This window comes from Pan troglodytes, chromosome 10, assembly GCF_028858775.2.
Source record: "Pan troglodytes isolate AG18354 chromosome 10, NHGRI_mPanTro3-v2.0_pri, whole genome shotgun sequence".
NCBI lineage: Eukaryota > Metazoa > Chordata > Mammalia > Primates > Hominidae > Pan > Pan troglodytes.
Genome location: NC_072408.2, coordinates 78411489 through 78431980, shown reverse-complemented (window position 1 = coordinate 78431980; position 20492 = coordinate 78411489). Strand labels below are relative to the sequence as shown.

At 37.9% G+C, this 20492-nt stretch overlaps 2 protein-coding genes across 3 annotated transcripts in view; one reads left to right on the top strand and one right to left on the bottom strand.

The window, feature by feature from the left end:
• Positions 1 to 1450: 1450 nt before the first annotated feature.
• On the bottom strand, positions 1451 to 18166 carry THAP2 (THAP domain containing 2). Its single transcript, XM_003313864.5, has 3 exons — positions 17511 to 18166; positions 7707 to 7902; positions 1451 to 5417 (listed from the first exon to the last, which is right to left on the bottom strand). The coding sequence occupies exons 1-3, from the start codon at positions 17579 to 17581 to the stop codon at positions 4998 to 5000; spliced, it is 687 nt and encodes a 228-aa protein (XP_003313912.1). The 5' UTR covers positions 17582 to 18166; the 3' UTR covers positions 1451 to 4997.
• The window catches only part of ZFC3H1 (zinc finger C3H1-type containing), a 54279-nt gene continuing 51950 nt past the window's right edge, over positions 18164 to 20492 (top strand). For both annotated transcript variants that reach the window (XR_010148079.1, XM_509222.6), the window contains exon 1: positions 18164 to 19073. Coding sequence is in view for 1 of the 2 variants with exons in the window: in XM_509222.6 (XP_509222.2) it covers positions 18476 to 19073 (598 nt within the window). In the remaining variant the exon portion in view is untranslated. The remainder of the gene's footprint in view (positions 19074 to 20492) is intronic.

The window sequence follows — 20492 nt, the reverse complement described above, 5'->3', positions numbered from 1 at the left end:
TCTGGCACATCCTAGTTTGATCAGTGTCTCTTAGTGAGTGTTAAGATAGTATTTTTTGGGCTGGGTACGGTGGCTCACACCTATAATCCCAGCACTTTGGGAGGCCAAGACGGGCGGATCACCTGAGGTTGGGAGTTCCAGACCAGCCTGATCAACATGGAGAAACCATGTCTCTACTAAAAATACAAAATTAGCTGGGCATGGTGGCACATGCCTGTGATCCCTGCTACTCAGGAGGCTGAGGCAGGAGAATCACTTGAACCCGGGAGGTGGAGGTTGTGGTGAGCCGAGATTGCGCCATTGCACTCCAGCCTGGGCAACCAGAGCGAAAATCCATCTCAAAAAAATAAAAATAAAAATAAAAAAGATAGCATTTTTTGAATTACAGTATTCGAAACAATTTTTTTTTTTTTTTTTTTTTTTTTTTTTTTTTTTTAGACAGTCTCACACTATTGCCCGGGCTGGAGTGCAATGGCACAATTTCGGCTCACTGCAACCTCTGCCTCCCTGGTTCAAGCGATTCTCCTGCCTCCGCCTCCCGAGTAGCTGGGATTACAGGCACCCACCACCATGCCTGGCTTATTTTTTCTATTTTTTTTTTTAGCAGAGACGGAGTTTCACTATGTTGGCCAGGCTGGTCTGGAACTCCTGACCTTGTGATCCGCCCACCTTGGCCTCCCAAAGTGCTGGGATTACAGGCGTGAGCCACCGCGCCCGGCCCAAAACAATATTTTAATCAGAAGAAATTAATAAAATATCACAATCTTTCCCTTTTGTTAGTAAGATAGTGCTTTGATAATGTATGCTTTTTTTTTTTTTTTTTTTTTTTTTTTTTTTTAAAGAGACAGGGTTGCACTCTGTTGCCCAGGATGAAGTGCAGTGGTGCGATCAGAGTTCACTGCAGCCTTGAACTCCTGGGCTCAAGCAGTCCTTCTGCCTCAGCCTCCTGAGTAGCTAGGGGACTACAGCCACATGCCTCTGTGCCTGGCTAATTTTTATTTCATTATTTTTGTAGAGATGGGTGTCTCGCTAAGTTGCCCAGGCTGGTCTTAAACTCCTGGCCTTAAGTGATCCACCTGCCTTAGCCCCACAACATGCTGGGATTACAGGCATGAACTCCTGTACCTAGCCTGCAAATAAATTTTTGTGTGAGCCTCAAATTATGGTCAGGATAGAGATAGACTGTTACCATTTTCATAGCCCTTCATATATCTTGTCTAGATTGCCTATTATCTGAAACAGTGCAAATAAACTATAATGTACATTTAGATATAATGTGAGCAACAAAAATGAAAATAATTTCTCTTCAAGGCTTTACATTATCTTTGTTCTACCATTTGCTTCAGTTTAGGGAGAAGGACTTCACAGAAGTCTTTCAGGGGGTCAATGTAAAAGAACTTTCACAGAAATATTTATGTACATTTTTTAGAAATAACAGGCATGACAGTAATTTCCTTGGGGAAAAATGTTTAATATCACCATACTCAGAATACATTTTTTTGAATATGCAATTAATTTAGTATACACTATAAAATCCTCAATTTTAGAAAGTTTCCAACTGTCTAAATATCAGAAGAATCCAATATTTTGGTACAAAGATGAACCATTTCCTATATTATTGCAAAATTAAAATCTACCCGTATTCTAATATTGAGAAATGAGATAAAACACAATATTATAAAGTCTACTTAGAAAAGATCAAGTGACCTCAAAGACTTTACTATTTTCATATTTTAAGACACATGATTTATCCTATTTTAGTAACCTGGTTCATATGTTAAACAAAGGATAATGTGAACAGCAGAGAGGATTTGTTGGCAGAAAATCTATGTTCAATCTAGAACTATCTAGATCACAGACATTTCTATTCCTTGTGCAAGTTGGCACACAGTAAATGCCCGAATGAATAAATAAATTGCATTAACAAGGATGTCTTCATGTGTAAATCAGAGATAATACCACCTACCACACAGAATGTAAGGGAAAAGAGAACAAATAAGTACCAAAGTGCTTTATACGATTCTGAGTTATTTTAAAAATCTGTGTTAATAGGTTTGTTATTTTACACAAAATATCAAATTTCAAATGACTCCAGTGCTGGATTTCGATGTAGTATTTTATTTATAGCTATGTTTTCCTTTTAACAAAGATACCATTAACAACACATTTGTTCAGTGTTCATTTTAAAGGGTAAAAATGTTGTCTTATAGCTCATTCAATAAAATACCGTAATTCAGGTCAAATGCCAATGTCCTTGTACCTCCTTTGCTAAGTCAATATAAGGAGGAATCTGTTTTGTTTCAAGACAAAAGCATTTGATTATAAAAAGGTCTACAGTTTATAGTTCTTACTGAATTCCAATTCAACAGCATTTACCAAAGGACTTTACAGCTATTTCTTTTGTAGCATTTATCACATTGTATTATAAATATTACTTGTTTCTTTCAGGAGATAGAGCAACTTGAGGGCAGAAAATAATGTCATATTCCTTTTTATATCAAGTACCTAGCCTTTGGCTGGTTCTTTGTAGAGGTTGGTGCCCAGTAGACAGAGAACAAATGAACAGAAGATCTGTGTTGTGACCGGGAGAGGGAAAAAAAACCATTATAATTTCAGTTAGTTTATGGTCAGAGTGATTAAAAAAAAAACTATCAAACTGAAAGCAGCATTTTAATAGACTCCTTTTAGGTTTTTCTCTGTGAATAAAGCTAGTTTTAAGGTAGACAAATGTATGTTAATAAAACAATTTGATGCAAAGAGTTTGGAGCATGTTGTCAGGACAGTACAATGAAAATGACGGAGAAAACACAGAAAAGTTTACTCTAAAATTATTGAGTAGTAGTTTAATACTGTCAGGTAATAATGAATGAAGATGAAGTAACCTTGTCCAAAAGTTGTTGTATTTTACAATATTTTATTTTTATGATTTTTAAAATTTATTAAGGTTTCAAGGTATTACTGTAGATGGGAACTGGGCTACATAAATAAGTGTTTTGTATCTGGGGTGAAGGGTGAACCACATGACAGTGGTTATACTTGGAAAAAATAGTTTTTATTAAAATGATTATTTGTCCAACTTATTTTGAGTTATAAAATAGATATGGTCAGTGAATGTTTGATGATGATTATATGTTGGCAAAAAGTTATTTGAAACCATACTAGAAAAAAATAAATATGTAATGACAATTCCAAGGAACTACATCTAATACTTAAGATAAAGATAAAATAACTAGCAAGACTTATAACATTCACAAAAAGATTTTCATAAATATCTGTTTTAAATACCTCATGGGCATTCTAAGAGACTTTTCCTACCTTTGCATTTCCTTGGGAGGCATTCCTTAGTAAAGAGAGTGCTAATACTGTAAAAGAATTGTTACTAGGAGCCAAGCAAATGCAATCCTAAATAGCAAAAAAATGGAATTTTTAAAAAAATCATGAAGTAGCTATTACTTTACAGGAAAGATTACAGCAATTTATGACTTGGTTTATGCTACCTTTGTATGTTAGTATCACAAGCTTGAATTAAATAAGTTGAGTTAAATAACTTGATTCTCTATTAACAAATTTTTACATGATTTCAACAAAACTGAAGCAAAGGGTTCCTATTAAACATTAGTGAAATAAAGCAAACCCTTTAATTGTTCAAGTGGCAATGATAAGAATAGTTCTGAACTTTTATTTTGTAAAATAATTAGCATTTGCATACCACTATCACAGACATACACATATTTCTATAGGGAACATTTAATTTCCCTTATGCACTATGGTTGCTTTATTTTTGTTGTTGCTGTTTTAGAGACAGGAGTCTCACTCCATTGCCCAGGCTGGAGTGCAGTCGTGCAATCACAGCTCACTATAGCCTCAACCTCCTAGGTTCAATTGATCTTCCCACCTTAGCCTCCCAAGTAGCTGGGAACACAGGCATGCTAGTTGCTCTATTTCACTCACTAAAAAAGGAGATAAAAAGCAAGCTGATGTCTAAGATAAACTGATGCCATTTTAAGTTATCAATACAAAGTGTGAAGATATAAGTAGTTTCCTGTGATTAAATTTTACTGTGGGTTTATGAAGAGGAAAAAAAAAGCCCACTATATTGATATACTATTTCTGAGGTATAGTATGCATTTGGAAAGTAGTTAAAAAGAAAACAAAAAACCTTAGGAGTTCTGCTTATCAACAAATATGGAAGCACCAATTTTGAAGTTGGAAATGTAAGATTTTTATTATGAGAAAAAGAGTAGTATACATTTATCTAAGCTAGGTCCTGAACTCTGAATTATTTCACAACACTTACTTAGGTGAATATTATCAGCTACTAGATTTTACTAGTTTAAAGTACTTGAGGCCTTACCTAGTTTGGATGACTCAATGGTACTTCACATTCAAATATTTTCAAAATATTTTACAACCTATTTTAAAATCTAATATTCTTATGAGAGAGGCCATGATAAGCTCACTTTTACTGGTAAAACAAAATATAGAAAGTTTTAATTTAAAAACTTGCCCTGTACCTTTTTTTCTATACATTTTTCAAATCACAGTGCCAATTATAATTTAATTAATACAAAAGCCAGCAGTTTTAAGGTCATGTTGAATGTTGGTTAACTCTTATTTAGCATCTTATTTAGAATGCAATATGCCAACTTTGGTACAGGAAAAAATTCTTCTCTAATGTAAGTTAAACATATTACTTATCATAAGCTGTTCTTTTAACAGTAGTTTAAAAAGACAAAAACAAAAAACACCTTTCAAACATACAATTTATTAGCAAAATTTTTAAGTCCGTAATTCTAATGTAAGGCACTTCCACTCATTTTCAAATAAAATTTCCATATGAAGTTTTTTATTCTTTTGTAATCAAGTCTTCACAAATTATGCAGTAATGTTACTTCAAGTAAAACTTTATTAAATAATGAATTTTGGCATAAGTGCCATAATTATCTTTACTTCTGAAAAGAATGAAGGATAGGCATTAAGCTCTGTGCAAGCTAAATTTAAATGAAGGTACTCTTGGTCTGTTTTAGATTTAGACTTAGCAGTGTTTTATCTTGTTGATCTTGTTCAAGGATCTTAAAATCTTCCAAAGGAAGACTGCTTAAGGCAGTTGGTAACATGTGTTCTGATGTACCTTTAGGTAATACACTATTTGCTTCTAAATTCTTTACCAAACACGTGGCTTTGATCCATCTTCGAGTTGCTCTGCGTTCCTTTTGTAGGCAAGTTTTCATTTTTCTTCTTAAGCTTGCTATTTCTTTTTCCAGTTTAATGATCCTCTTTTTTGCCTCCATAGGATTCCTAAAGGCATAGCTGTGTTCAAGTAGTACTTGCTGACTACTAATGTTTGATTTTAAATTAGATGGTCCAGCTGGGGAACAACTGTTGTTTTTCTTCAAAAGATTCCTTGACTTGAGTTTCTGAGCCGAACAAAATTAGAGGGTTGAACATAAATTATGAAATATCACAAATAAGCACATAGTGTCCAGTTTTGGATAACAGTATTTAAACTGCTCTTTTAAAAGTCAATTTTAAAACTTTAATAGGAAATAGCAGCAGCCATCTCATGTAATCCAAGATTAAGTTTTTTAACTGGTTGAATTAACTCTAGTCACCTATTTCTTTTTGTCCCATATCCAGAGAGATTCAAACACTGATTTGGAAATAGACAATGGACGTCCAAGGTTTCTTCCAAATTATTGACTATGATTCTATAGGGACTTTAAAGATCCTTTGCAATTTACTAAGGTCAATTTAGAATATATGTAGATATTATTTATGATATTAATTTGATCCCCTTTTAATTAAATACCCTTTTCTCAATTTGATGAATATTTTAGACCCAGGGTCCTATTTAATGAAAACTGAAGGATCTTTAGAAATGTATTCTTAAGTACCAAGCTTCTAAACAGATTTACCTATTAATTTTTGATGGTTATATCTTCAAGGATTTAAAATCTGGCTAGGAACATTTGCCAAACTCAGGAGACTTTTTTTGCTTTTATCTCTTTCATTCAAATGGTCATCAAGTCCTATTAATTCTACCCACTAAATATTCCTACCATGAATCCTCTCCTCTCCGTCATTCTTTTTTTTCCTTTCTCTGTTCCACAATAAGGCTGAACACTGTCATTCTTAATGTCACTACTTACACTGGGCCCGTATCATATCTGTTCTGACTATATTATTCTTTATTGATCTCTCCACTTCATTTTGATCCTCATTAATCCACATTCTGCCATAGAATAATTTTTCTAGAATATTTGACTTTTCCATTCTGGCCAAATTATTCTTTGCCTATCTATTATCTAAAGGAAAAATAAATCTTTAGATGGCATACTATACAATTTAGGATCTCACCCCATTCTGCAATTTACCATCTTGATTTATACTCCAGCAATACTAAGCCACTGAGAGTTTCCAGATTATATCATATCCTCATAAGTCTGTGTCTTTAATTCATTAAACATTTATTGAAACACATATTATGCATTCCTGGGGACACAACACTGAACAAATAAGATGACGTGGTTCCTATCCTCATGAAACCTACAGTTAGTCCCTCTGCCTAGGGAATTGACAGGAACTCTTTTTTGATCTTTGTATCTCTAGCACTGAGCTTAGATTCTGGCATAATGGAAAGTTTAGTTGTATTTATTAAATAAATAAATTATCAAAATGTCAAAAATAAGGTGTATTTCAAATTCAGTAAGTATTTGAGTATATACTATGACCCAGGCACTGTTTGAGGTGCTGAGGATTCACGTGTGAAAAAGACTAAGTTCTTGTCCTCCTGGAGCTTTTCTAACATCAGTGGTAATTAGCTTACCACAACCTCGTCTCCCATTCAGATAATAACTCATATACATTTAAAAGTTTAACTGTTACAAACAAGAGAAACAGTAGTTTTTCCTCAGAGGAAAACATGTTTGTCCTCCCTTTCAAAGCTAAACTATTTGTGTTCATTTTACCCTTTCTTACTCTTGGTGACCCTGTCTTTCCCAGCTAGGTTTTCCTCTCTGGTCAGATCTTCCCTAACTAGATAAAACATTGTTTTAATTCATTCATCTTATACCTTTCTTCTTTCATTTTTTTTAATTTACTTTTTTTGCTTCATTTTTTCTTCATTCTTTCCTTTAAATATCACTTGCTAACATTTCCTACTCGCCCCTCAACCCACTCGTTTTTGTTCTCATTATGCAACTGTAATTATTCTGTGCAAAGCCAAGGTCCCTTTCCTCTATTTTAAACTCCCAAGGCTTCAAAAGCCCACCCTGAATGCCCAAGCTCTCTGAAGATTTCTGTCATGCCTGCCTCCCTCTGAACTTACATTCTTTGGTTTAATTCTGGCTGTGTGCTCTTAAAGTACTTTGCACATGTTATTTGTATGTCATTTTAAAATCAGAGCACAGTGATGCTGGAGGTTTCATTACTCATATGATTTTTCAGTTTTACCAATGGTGCAATTATTAATAATAATGGGTAATAATGTAAAATTCCAATATAGTAAAACAATTTGGATTGGGGAAAGAATATTGGAGTCAGGAGACCCAAACTCTGATTCTAGCCTGTACCTTTACTGTACAAGAGGAAGGTCTGCAACTTTTTTGAGGCATATCACTATAAATGAATTTCAGTTAATAACTGCATAAACAAAAAGGAATGAGTTCTAAAAATGGTTTTAACAAAAGGAGAGTAACATTACCTACCATAGACTTTATATGGGTACAAAAATCAAAAATGGTTGGAACAGCATCCATTTTAAGTCGTCGAGTTTGTCCTGTTAGGTCAAAACAGGAGGCTTCAAAGTGCTTTGAACAAAGAAAAGTGTGTTTTCCTGGCACAAAATTTTTGCGCCTAACCAGGCGAACCCATTCTTTTCTTCTTTTAGGATCCAAAGGAAACCTTAAAAAAAAAAAAAAGCAACTCAAATTCCAACTATCATAATTCTGGCTGCACCTAAATGATTAAAAGAAATTTCGAAGATGATTAAAAGTGTGTCCCATTTACCTAAAAAATTTTAAACTCACAATATCCAGACACTGGAACAGAAACCAATTCATGGTAATGTTTTATAAGTTTGAAAAACTTAGTCAAAAACTGACTTGAGTCGTTTATTTTTCAGGGCTTTTAAAAAGAGACATTTCTTCCCAATTAGCCCTTAATCTGGGCAGTAAATAAAACATGACTAAACTGATTTAGATCAAGTTTAAGTAGAACAATTATAAGCGGGAGTAATTTCACCATGCTTTAATCTGCTGCTGATATATGTAGTCAAGAAAAATCAGATATCTAAAGATTAAATTTTGTCAAGGAAAGCCTAGGCAGATTCTGGTACTATTTCCTCTATGTCCCATCATTAAGACACTTACCACATTGTTTTGTAATTTTTCCATTTTAATTTCCAGTGACATAAAGATTATAAATTTCTTGAGGACAGGGATCATTATATCTTGTTATGTATTTATCTTTGACACTTAGCACAATGCTTTGCAAACAGTAGGGATTCAACAAAATTTGCTAAATTAATACAAATACAGAGTAATAATATACTGTATGTAAACAGCAAATATTTTTAAAAAGTCAACTCTTTAATTATGTAGTGCAGCAGAAAGTAAACTTACAAAAAGGTAAAATGCTTTGTAGCAATGTTTTTCCTTTCATATTTCAAATATAAAGTACAGTTGACCCTTTAACAACATAGGTTTGAACTACACAGGTCCAATTATATGTGTATTTTTTTCAATAAATATATTTGAATTTGAAACAATTGGAAAAAACTTGCAGACAAACCATGTAGCCTGGAAACATCAAAAAAATTAAGAAACAGGTATGTCATTAATACATAAAATATATGTAGATACCAGTCTATTTTATCATTTACTACCATGAAATATACACATACTAGTCTATTTTGTCATTTACTACCATGAAATATAAACAGATTTTTAAAAGTTAAAATTATCAAAATTTACAGGGACCATACATGGCATCATTCAGTCCAGAAGAATGTAAACAAATGCAAAGATGCAGTATAATAATAACTGCATAAAACCAACTGTAGTACATACTGTACTACTGTAATAATTTCATAGCTATCTTCTATTGTAGTGAGCTCAATAAGTGCTGTGAGTACCCACTTAAAGTGCCATGTGATGCTAATTATCTCTGTCTAAGCAATTCGTCTCTCCAGTAAGTTGTGTATCATGGCAGAAAGTGATCTCTCGCAGTTCTTGCATATTTTTCATTGTATTTAGTGCAATACCATAAACCTTAAATAATACCATGATACCCATATGAAGTGCCATTAGTGATGATGGATGTGCTCTAAGAAGCAGAGTCATGACAATACAAGAAAAAGTTGAATCGCTTGAGATATATATATATGCCACATAGATTTAGGTCTACAGCTGTTGTTGCCTGCCATTTCAAAATAAATAAATCCAGGACCATTGTAAAAAAAAAAAAAATCATCAAGCTGTTGCTACAGCTGTGCCAGCAGGTACAAAAACCTTGCACTTTTTGTGAAATATCTTTCTATTCTGTATTGGAAATGCAGCTTTTATGTGAGTATACAATTGCTGTAAGAAAGCCATATCTGTATTCCAGGACTAGAGGTAGTTTTTTTTTAGAAAGAAATTTTTTTTGGAAAAATCATATTAGAGTTTATACAGAACTCTGGAGAAAAAGTGAGGTTGTTATATGATAAAACAAAAGGAAGGTGAATGATCTGAAGCTGCAAATTTAATGCCATCAGAGGATGTTTGATAATTTTAGAAAGAGGTTTGGCTTAAAAAATGTCAAGATAACAGAGAAACAGCTTCTGCTGACCAAGAGGCTGCAGATGTTCCCAGATGCCATTAAGATCATTCAAGAGAAAGGCTGTCTGAACAGGTTTTTGATGCAGGCAAAAGTGCCCTTTACAAAGGATATGTATTAGTAAGGAAGAGAAGCAAACATCAAGACTTAAGGCAAGAAGGGATAGGCTAACACTGTTTTGTATAAATGCAGTTGGGTTTATATCAGTTCTGCCCTTATCTACAAACCTGCTAAACCCTGAGCCTTGAAAAGGAAAGATAAACACCAGCTGCCAGTCTTTTTGTTGTAAAATGAGAAGGCTGGGACAATGACAACCCTTTTTCTGGATTGGTTCCATTGAATTTAGGAAGTACGCTGCCAGTAAGGTACTGCCTTTCAAAGTTCTTTCCATTTTGGACAATGCCCCTGGCCACCAAGATCCAGTCCAACACAGAAGGTGTCAAAGTGGTCTATTTGTCCTCAAACTCAATGTCTTTAATTCAACTTCTAGATCAGAGGGTCAGAAGTTTTAAGGATCATTACACATGGTACTCTATGGAAAGGACTGCCAACGCTATGGAAGAAAACCCCAACAAAGATAGAAAACATCATGAAAGTATACAAGGACTGCACCATTGAAAATTGTTACAGAAAAAGTGGTGAAAGAAACCAAGCCCAAAACAATAAATTCCTGCTAAAGAAAAGTGTGTGTGTATGTTGTGCATGACCTCACAGTCTTTGTGACAGAGCTGATAAGGGAAATCATGAATGAGATTGTTGATATGGCAAAAAAGATGGGCAGTGACAGGTTTCAAGATATGGATCTTAAAGAAATTCAAGAGCTGATTTAAGACACCACACCAGAGGAATTAACAGAAGACAGCTTGATGGAGTTGAGTGCTTCTGAACACTGCCAGATGATGAGGAAGAAGTTGTAGAAGCAGCAATGCCAGAAAAATTGACATTAGAAAATCTGGCAGAAGGGTTCTGATTATTCAAGACTGCTTTTGACTTCTTTTATGACATGGACCCTTCTATAATAGGGTCACTGAAACTAAAGCAAACAGGGAAGAAGGATTGGTGCAATATAGAACCATTTTTAGAGAAATGAAAAAGAGTAAGACAGAAATTATGATGTATTTCCATAAAGTTAGACTGAGCGTGCCTGCCTTTCCTGCCTCCCCTTCCACCTCTTTCACCTTTGCCATGCCTGAGGCAGCAAAACCAACCCCCTTCTTCCTCCTCCTCCTCAGCCTACTCAATGTGAAGATGACAAGGATGAAGACCTTTATAGTGATCCACTTCCACGTAATCAATAGTAAATATATTTTCTCTTAATTTTTTTTTTTTTTTTGAGACAGTTTTGCTCTTGTTGCCCAGGCTGCAGTGAATGGTGCCATCTTGGCTCCCTGCAACCTCCACCTCCCAGGTTTAAGTGATTCTCCTGCCTCGGCCTCCTGAGTAGCTGGGATTACAGGCGCCTGCCACCACGCACGCTTAATTTTTGTATTTTTAATAGAGACGGGGTTTCACCATGTTGGCCAGTCTGGTCTTGAACTCCTGACCTCAGGTGACCCACCTGCTTCGGCCTCCCAAAATGTTGGGATTACAGGGGTGAGCCACCATGCCCGGCAGGATTTTCTTAATAACATTTTCTTTTCTCTGGCTTACTTTATTCTAAGAATACTGTATAGAACACATATAACATAAAAAATATGTGTTGATTGTTTACGTTATTGGTTAAGGCTATTAGTTGAATTTTTGGGGAATCAAAAGTCATACTCCGATTTTCAACTGTGTGGTGAGGGAGCTTCTGCACCCCTAAACCCTGCATTGTTCAAGGGTCAACTGTACACTGATATGCATCCAGTGTGTACCTATTAAGGAAGAGACAAATATAGGGGGCTGTCTCTAAGAATTCTACTGGTAACTTGGAAATATAAGAATCAACATTGACATGTAGTAAGTTTGTGTAAAACTCTTTAGTTTGACTACATTATCCTTTAAATATTAATTATGAAATGACTAGTGTTTATAAAGAACCACAGAATCCAAGTTAGAAGATCATGTGGTTCAGAAGACCCAAATGCAGCCTCATTAGGTAACAGCTTTGGGTATATCGCATATACTAGGTTGGCTAACACTACCAGCAATGAGGGGCACAAAGAAGTGAATGTCTGGATTTACAGTCAACACTCTCCCATCTTCTGTCCCCATCCCCCTCAACCCTATACGTACCCTGATCTGAAGATACTAACATCTGTATATCACTCCACAATTCACATATGCATTTTTTCTATTTTACAAGAAAATAGAGTTGTTTTTTTTTGGGGACGGAGTTTCGCTCTTGTTGCCGAGGCTGGAGTGCAGTGGCAGGATCTCAGCTCACTGCAACCTCTGCCTCCCAGGTTCAAGAGATTCTCCTGCCTCAGCCTCCTGAGTAGCTAGGATTACAGGAGCCCGCCACACCTGGCTAATTTTTTTTCTATATTTTTAGTAGAGACGGTGTTTCCCATGTTGGCCAGGCTGGTCTTGAACTCTTGACCTCAGGTGATCCACCTGCCTCGGCCTCCCAAAGTGCTAGGATTACAGGCATGAGCCACCGCAGCTGGCTGAATAATTTTCTGATAACTTATTTCCTCTGCCTAGTCTCACCTCTTAATGACAATCTAGTCTCATTTCAAAGATCTCTGTCCCAGTATTTGATGGTTTGGAAATATTTCCTAAAGGCTAAGCTAAAAATCAGGCTTTAAACACATTTCTTCTTGTCAGGGCCTCAATAGAGACTCAGAATAAATAAGTACTATCATTGTATTATTATTTGTATAAGACTCTTCCACTATAAGACTGTCTTTCAGATATTATTTTTCAGGTCCTTAATTCTCTCTTTTAAAGCTCTTTTTAAAACTAGCTCCTTAATTAGGAAATCAATGCCTTGAATCAAATCTTAAGTTGACCAAATTCTACTTAAGACTGTTTAGGAATCCTATCTTATTAAGGAAGTTTTCCATGATCAGAGGACTGGGTTAGATGTCGCTATAGCACTGATAGCACAGTTTTTTGTTTACTTTTCTATCTTTCCCACTGGACTGTAAGTTTCTCTAGGGTAGGAGCTGTGTTTTTCACTGCTTTGTCCCTGGGTCTAGCATAGTATCTAGCATAGTATCTGTTAAGCACTCAATGAACTTTTCTGAATCAATGAATGAATGAACTAATAGGGTTAACTCGGCACTACTAGTCTTTAGATTTTCTGTGCTGAAACAGAATATGAATAATCAATGATTTTATATTTAATTTTGGTGTAATGTTTTTGTACAGCACTAACCTTGATCATGTTTTGGATGTGTTGTTTGGATTTTTCTCAGCACATTCAAAGGGTGGGAGATATAGCCCATAAGCTAAATTTAAGTTCACCTTAATTTAATAATAAATCCTCACATAAATACAATAAAATTAAGATGATGGTAACAGGATATATTCTTATCTAGACAGTAATAGAACCAGGCTCTTATAAATATTTGATGTTTTGGAAAATCACTCAGTAGTTTAAACAGTGCTATTCTGTGTGCATCTTCAATAATTAGTTGAATGCCTCATACATTCCAAGCACTGTCCTAGGCACTGAAGACACAGTAGGAAACAAAATAGACATAGGACTTCTCTTCCATGAGCGTATACTGTAATGGGGAAGGTAGGGAATCAAATAACTGGATGCAATAGAATAGAGTGGCCACTGTCTCTGGACTCAAACCAGGGCACCAATCCTGGCTCCTTTGCATAATATCTGGGTGACTTTAGGCAAGTTAACCTTTTAAGGTCTCCTTTTTATCATATATAAAGTGGGGATAAGAATGGCACCTAGTGTGGTCATAAGGATTAAATGAAAAAATGTCAGTAAATGCTTAGGCCAGTGCACAGTACATGCTAAATATTAAATGCTATTTATTATTATAATAAAAGTAACTACAAGTGTCGATGAGTCTTATAAAAGCATAAGTACAGGGTTGTGTGGAACCGTAAAACAGGAAGAGCTAGTCTAGTCAGGAGGCCTTAAAAATTATAGGAATCAGCTAGAGAAGTTAGGGTGGGACAGTAGAGTGTTAAGAATATCTTGGGGACAGAGAATAGTGTTATGAAACAATGCTGGAGGGCCTTCTAAGTCAAAGAGTAATTTTGAACCTTATCCACCTTATCCAAAATGGCAATGGTAAGCCATTAAAAGGCTGAATTGTGAGAGCTGATTGTTAACAGAAAATCTGTAAGCCAGTTGTTAAACACAGCCATTATTAAAATTAAACTAATATAAAGTTGCAATTAAATAAATTAAAATGAAAGGTAATAAATACCAAAACCCCCAAATTTCCTAGTGATTTTACTGTTACCTTTACCCTTAAGGTTGTCTGTTGTTATCTGTATGGTGGAAATACTAAAATAGTGTGAAACTGCACATCTCTTTCCAACTCCATAATCAGTGATGTCATATTGATAGCTTGAAACTAGACTTGGTAGTAGTATTTACATCACAGAAGGTGGGGAAACACTACAAATCAGGGCTTTTCCCCCTCCCTAGAGAACATTTATTAAATATTTAGCAACATACTATTGATTATAGAAGAGTGCCTAGGAGTGCATGGATGGAAGCAGTGAGCCAGTTAAGAGCCTACTGTAATAATCTAATCAAGGGGTAATGGTGAGAAGTCAAGGGAGGAAGACTTCCAAGTTTCCAGATGGGTAGATCTTCATTTACTGAGAAGCAGAGTACAGGAAGTGGGGGTAAGTTTGGGGAAGGGCAGTTTGTTAATATAGATAATGAATCTGGGTAACTAAAAGGAGACCAGAGAAATACTGAGTAGACACTTGGCCTATAGGTCTGGAACTCATTAGACAGAGATGGACTGGAGATACTGATTTGGGAGGCATCAACAAGTAGATGCTGAGACCACAGAACAGCTGAAATTATTCTGATATGAATGTGAAGACCTGGCTTAAGGAGTAGAGAGAAGAGTAGCAAAAGAGATTGAAGACAGGCCAAAAAAGTCAGAAGATAATCATAAAATTAGTGTCATAGAGAGTATTTCATGGAGGAAATTATCACATACCATGAAAAATGAATGTAGAGAGACATAAAGGTCATGTTAGCAAGAGCAATTTCAGAAGATTACTGGGGAGACTTAAGACTTGAGTTGGCTAAGAGGTAAGAAAGATAGAGACAGTAAGTTTAGGCAAAATAACTTGCACATAGAGATACAGAAGTCTACTAATGGCCAGGCGTGGTGGCTTACGCCTGTAATCCCAACACTTTGGGAGGCCGAGGCAGGTGGATCACAAGGTCAGGAGTTCGAGACCAGCCTGGCCAATATGGTGAAACCCCATCTCTTCTAAAAAATATAAAAATTAGCCAGGCATGTGGGCATGCCTGTAGTCCCAGCTATTCGGGAGGCTGAGGCAGGAGAATTGCTGGAACCCAGGAGGTGGAGGTTGCAGTGAGCGAAGATCGCACCATTGCATTCCAGCCTGGGTGACAGAATGAGACTCTGTCTCAAAAAGAAAAAGAAAAAGAAAAAAAAGTCTACTAATGTCCCAGTAGAAAAGGAGTGAATCAATTAAACCTTGTTTGTATTTACAAAATAGGAATGTATTTTTATTATAATGAATACTATTTTAAGACCTAAATTTCTGAGGTTACACATGAAAATGTTAAATTCATAGTAGGCAAATTTTATGCATGTTATTGTACCACCATCCATCTCTTTTGTTTTGTTTTTTGTTTTTTCTTGAGACAGGGTCTCACTGTATTGCCCAGGCTGGAGTACAGTGGCATGATTATGGCTCAGTGCAGCCTTAACTTCCCCAGTTCAGGTAGTCCTCCCACCTCAGCCTCCGGAGTAGCTGGGACTACAGGCATGCGTCACCAGGGCCAGCTGATTTTTTGTATTTTTTTTGTAGAGACGAGGTTTCACCATGTTGCCTAGGCTGGTCTCAAACTCCTGGGCTCAAGTGATCAGCCCGCCCTGGCCTCTCGAAGTGCTGGAATTACAGGTGTGAGCCACCACACTGGGTTAAACATTGTTATTGGTGTCTGGACTCCCCTCTCTCATCTATCCAATCAAATTACTAAATTCAGTAGTTTCTCCTTGAACATTTCTCCAATCTGTCCCCTCCTCTCCATTTCTACTCTAATATCACCCTAGTCTAGAAAATTGGGTGGACTTTCCTTGTTTTATTTACTACAGCTTCCTAACTAGTTTTTCTCTGTCAGCTCACACATTCCCTAATTCAATGCTGATTGTGCCAGCAACTGAGTAAAGGGTTTAGTTTAGTTGACATTGTAGCAAGATTTCCCTGTGAAGGAAAAAAATAGGTAAATTAATATTCCGTAATAAGTTCCTTTCTCATCAAGTTCATTCCCGATGATGCTTGACCAGCACTTTCAGTAACACTACGATTCTCTACACTGCAGCCAGAGGACTTTTCAATATGCAAATCTAATCGTGCCATTCTTTTTTAAACCCTCCATGGCTTCTCAAGTACTCTTAGGATAAAACAGAAAATACTTAAGTAGCACACAGGACCCAATCTGTCATCCTTTGGTCTCATTTGAAATGTCACATCCTTTGAAAAAGTGTTCTTTGACTTTCCAAGACTAAGTTAGGTCTCTGAATGTTTCTTCTGTGGCACTTAATTATTTATGTCTTTCTCCACCATTAAATTCTAAACTCCAGGAGGGTTAGAACTTTCTGGATCCTTAGCACAATGTCAGGTAATTAGGAACTCCGTACATATTTGATGGATGAATGAACAAAGCACTACATATGCATGAACTAGTTTAAAAACAGAAACATCACAAGATTTTTTTTAAGTGGCAGCTTTTAATAAAAGTACAGTTCGTAATAGTGAGGTAGCGAAAAAGGTCAAGGATATAATTTCTACATACTAACATATACGTTGTTAGGTATATAAAATATATAAAATCAGGACTGGTGTCACTTAACTTTTTAATGTGTCTTTTCTTCGGGCAAGTGGCAGGCACTTGCAGAGAAGGTAAACATTTACAGAGTACCTGTTATTTTCCAGGCATTGTTCAAAGTGCTTTCAAGAGTTCTGGTTTGACAGAACTAAAGAATTTTGATTTTTCTTCCAGCAAACAAAAGAAAACCTAGGTTCTTTTTATTACTCTATTCTAGTAAGAACAGAAAGGTTATCTTTTGCACTTTAATTAACATCGCTTAATTCCATGGCTTTCAAAGATGACTCAATTCCTCCGCAGAATTACTATGTGACTATTAGAAATCTAAATGCCTCCCATGTCAATTCATCTAGTGAGAATTTCCTAATTTTAACGGGAACACAGCAGGCTTTTACGGTGATTGCTGATTGAATGGGAAGATCTCTTTCTCCCTTACGGCGTCATTCATGTCAAGACCCGGTCTAACAGAGGAATAAAACAGTAGAAAATTACGATATCCTCCTGTTCCTTTTTTTACTAAGGGGTAATGACCAAACAGTACTTGGATTTCTTTTAGAAAATGAGTAAAGCTTCCCCGAAAGCAGAGAACAATTGGGCAGATTTGAGAAACACAAAGGACATACGATGCTTCCCCGCTACCAGCTGGGAAAGTTATTAGTATTAGCAGAATCCTCCTGTTCCTTCCACACAAGCGATAGCCACAATAGGAACTCCAGTTTCCGTCACCCCCACTCCCTGCCCAGGTTACCTGTGGAAGCTGATGTTAATGTGCTTGTTGTAGGTAGTGGCACAGCCCGCCGCGGCGCAATTGGTCGGCATTTCCCTTTCCCACTCATTCAGCGCCCTTAGGTCTCTACTGAGGCGCTGCTAAGCTTTCTTCTGGCAGAGGCTGGACAATCGAGGCAGGCGTGCCTTAATCGTGAGAGCTTAGTCGTGAGAGCGGAGTGGGAAGAAGGGGTGTGTATGTGGGGGCGGAGGCGAAGGACGGTCAGCCTTCCCTTTCTCTTTATTAATATGGCCGACTAGAGCCCACAGAACTGGCCCTCCTGGAGCTCTAGTCGCCTTCGCTTGACTTCACCAACATGGCGGACACAACCCGTTCTTTCTCCCCGCCCCCAAGAGGGAGCGGATCTACTGCGTTTCTTTGGCAGCGGTCCTCAGAGCAATTAAAAGGAAGAGGTGTTTTCCCCTCCGATTACTATAAATTACAAGAGTTTTACAATAAAACTCTCTCAAGCCTGCAACAGCAGCTCCACCTACTTCTGCATGCACCCAGCTGTACCAAGCCAGACCCTGCGGTGGGTGTGACCCTAGACCGGAAGAGTAAACCCGAAGAAAGACGAAAGACTACAAATCCTAGTGAGTATCGAGTTGGTCTTATTATCGCGTGAACTGGGAGCCTTTGTTTCCTGCGTGTCGCAGGAAGTGACGTTTCGGGTACAGCCGCTACCAGAGTCCCTTTCTCGCGAGGCGGAAGAACCGCGATCGCTGAGGAGCAAGGGGGCGCTAGGAAAGGGAACTGGGTTGCGACGGTCCGGCGAGAGAGAGCTGGGGTGCTGGGGTGCGGGGAAGTTGGGGAGCAGAGGCCGCTAGGTGTCCGAGTAGGGTAAGACCGCACCGACCCGGTCCGTTAGGAAAGAAGGGAAACGAGGCAATTGTCGGGCGGATCCCCGGACGGAGGGCTAAGGTTGTGTGGAAGGCGCTGCTCCCCGGATGGCGACCGCAGATACTCCGGCCCCGGCCTCCAGTGGCCTCTCGCCGAAGGAAGAAGGGGAGCTTGAAGATGGGGAAATCAGTGACGACGATAATAACAGCCAGATACGGAGTCGGAGCAGCAGCAGCAGCAGCGGCGGCGGGCTGTTACCCTATCCGCGGCGAAGGCCTCCTCACTCGGCCCGGGGCGGTGGATCTGGCGGAGGCGGTGGCTCTTCCTCGTCATCGTCCTCTTCTCAGCAGCAGCTGAGGAATTTCTCACGCTCGCGGCACGCGTCTGAGCGGGGCCACCTCAGGGGACCCAGCAGCTACCGACCCAAAGAACCGTTCCGGTCTCATCCGCCTTCTGTACGGATGCCTTCGAGCTCACTGTCCGAAAGCAGTCCCCGGCCGTCTTTCTGGGAGCGGAGCCACCTCGCCTTGGACCGTTTCCGCTTTCGAGGCAGGCCTTACCGGGGTGGGAGTCGCTGGAGTCGGGGGCGAGGAGTGGGTGAGCGAGGAGGCAAGCCGGGGTGCAGACCTCCTCTGGGAGGAGGAGCAGGATCCGGGTTCAGCAGCAGTCAGAGCTGGCGAGAGCCCTCTCCACCTCGGAAGAGCTGTATCCTTAACGTGGCGGTCGGCGCTGGGTGTGTCACTAAAGTTCCCTTTAGCGTCATTACTAGGTCTGTGAGAAGAGTATAACTTTGAATCATCAGAACCGCTTATTTCTCCCTGTGTCAGTATACTTTAAGTTGTTCTTTGGTAATTCCCCGTGTGTCACACTATAGCGTTATTCTTAAGACTGCTTCATTGGGTATATTAACGTGCTGTGGATTGGGTTAAGCTTATGAAATCTAAGACAGTTAAGTCTGATTTGTAATAATACCTTAGAAGCCCAAGTTTCATTAGCATTTGTATTTTTGCTGGTACAGAAACTTTGTATTTTATATGAAGTTGACTTAGATTGTTAGAGAAAAAATATTCATAAACAGTTTAAGTAATATTGTTGCTTTATCATATTGCAGTTTGACGTTGAAAATTGTAAAGTTTCAATCTGCACAGTCCTGCACTATTTTTGTGATTCTGTTTTTATCTTGATTTATTCCGGTTGCTGCCTTTTAAAGTGTGGGGGGGCGGGGAGGGGTAAAAAAAAAAAACTCTGGTGTCTTTACCAAGTCTGTTTCAGAGCTTTTTGATTCATTTGATCCTTTTGGAACACTTTACCTCCTTTACGTTTCTATCTGTGTTCACTTTTGCACATTGTGTAACTTTGTGCTGGCTAAATGAGGGCCAGAGAGAGAAAGATAAACTTATCAGCATTTTTATTTTAATACGTTAGAGTGGAGGAATGTGTATGCGAGAGTGGAGATTACGGGTAAGTTGAGAAAGGAAATAGTAACATTCCAGATTTTTGCTACTTCTAACCTTATTCTCAGTTTTAAACATTACTGAGTTTACTCAGCATTTATACAGAGGAATCAATCATCCGAAGGTTTCCTGTTTTATAATGGGTTCGTAAAACACTATCTTGACTTAATCTGTGATCATTGCAAAAATTGTTTAAAGACTTTCATTACTGGTTGTAATTCCCATAGTGTGATGATTTTTAATTTCGTTATATATGAAACTTAAAAGTAATGACAGTTATTTGGAAGACAATCAGAATTACTTTTATAGAACACTTAGGTCCAGAATAGGTCTTTCTCAAATGTCATGATGTAAAAGGGGCAAGGAATGTACATTTAGGTGAGAAACAGCAGCTTCTGATTCTAGTTCCCTGAAAAACCTTACTTCTGCAACCAAAAGTTGGGTTAGGAGCATTTCAGGATTGTTTCGGAGAAAATCATGTAGGCGCCAGGCGTGGTGGCTCACGCCTGTAATCCCAACACTTTGAGAGGCCGAGGTGGTGGATCACTTGAAATCAGGAGTTCCAGACCAGCTTGGCCAACATGGTGAAACCTTGTCTCTACTAAAAATAAAAAAGTTAGCCAGGCGTGGTGTTGGGTGCTTGTATTTCCAGCTACCCGGGAGGCTGAGG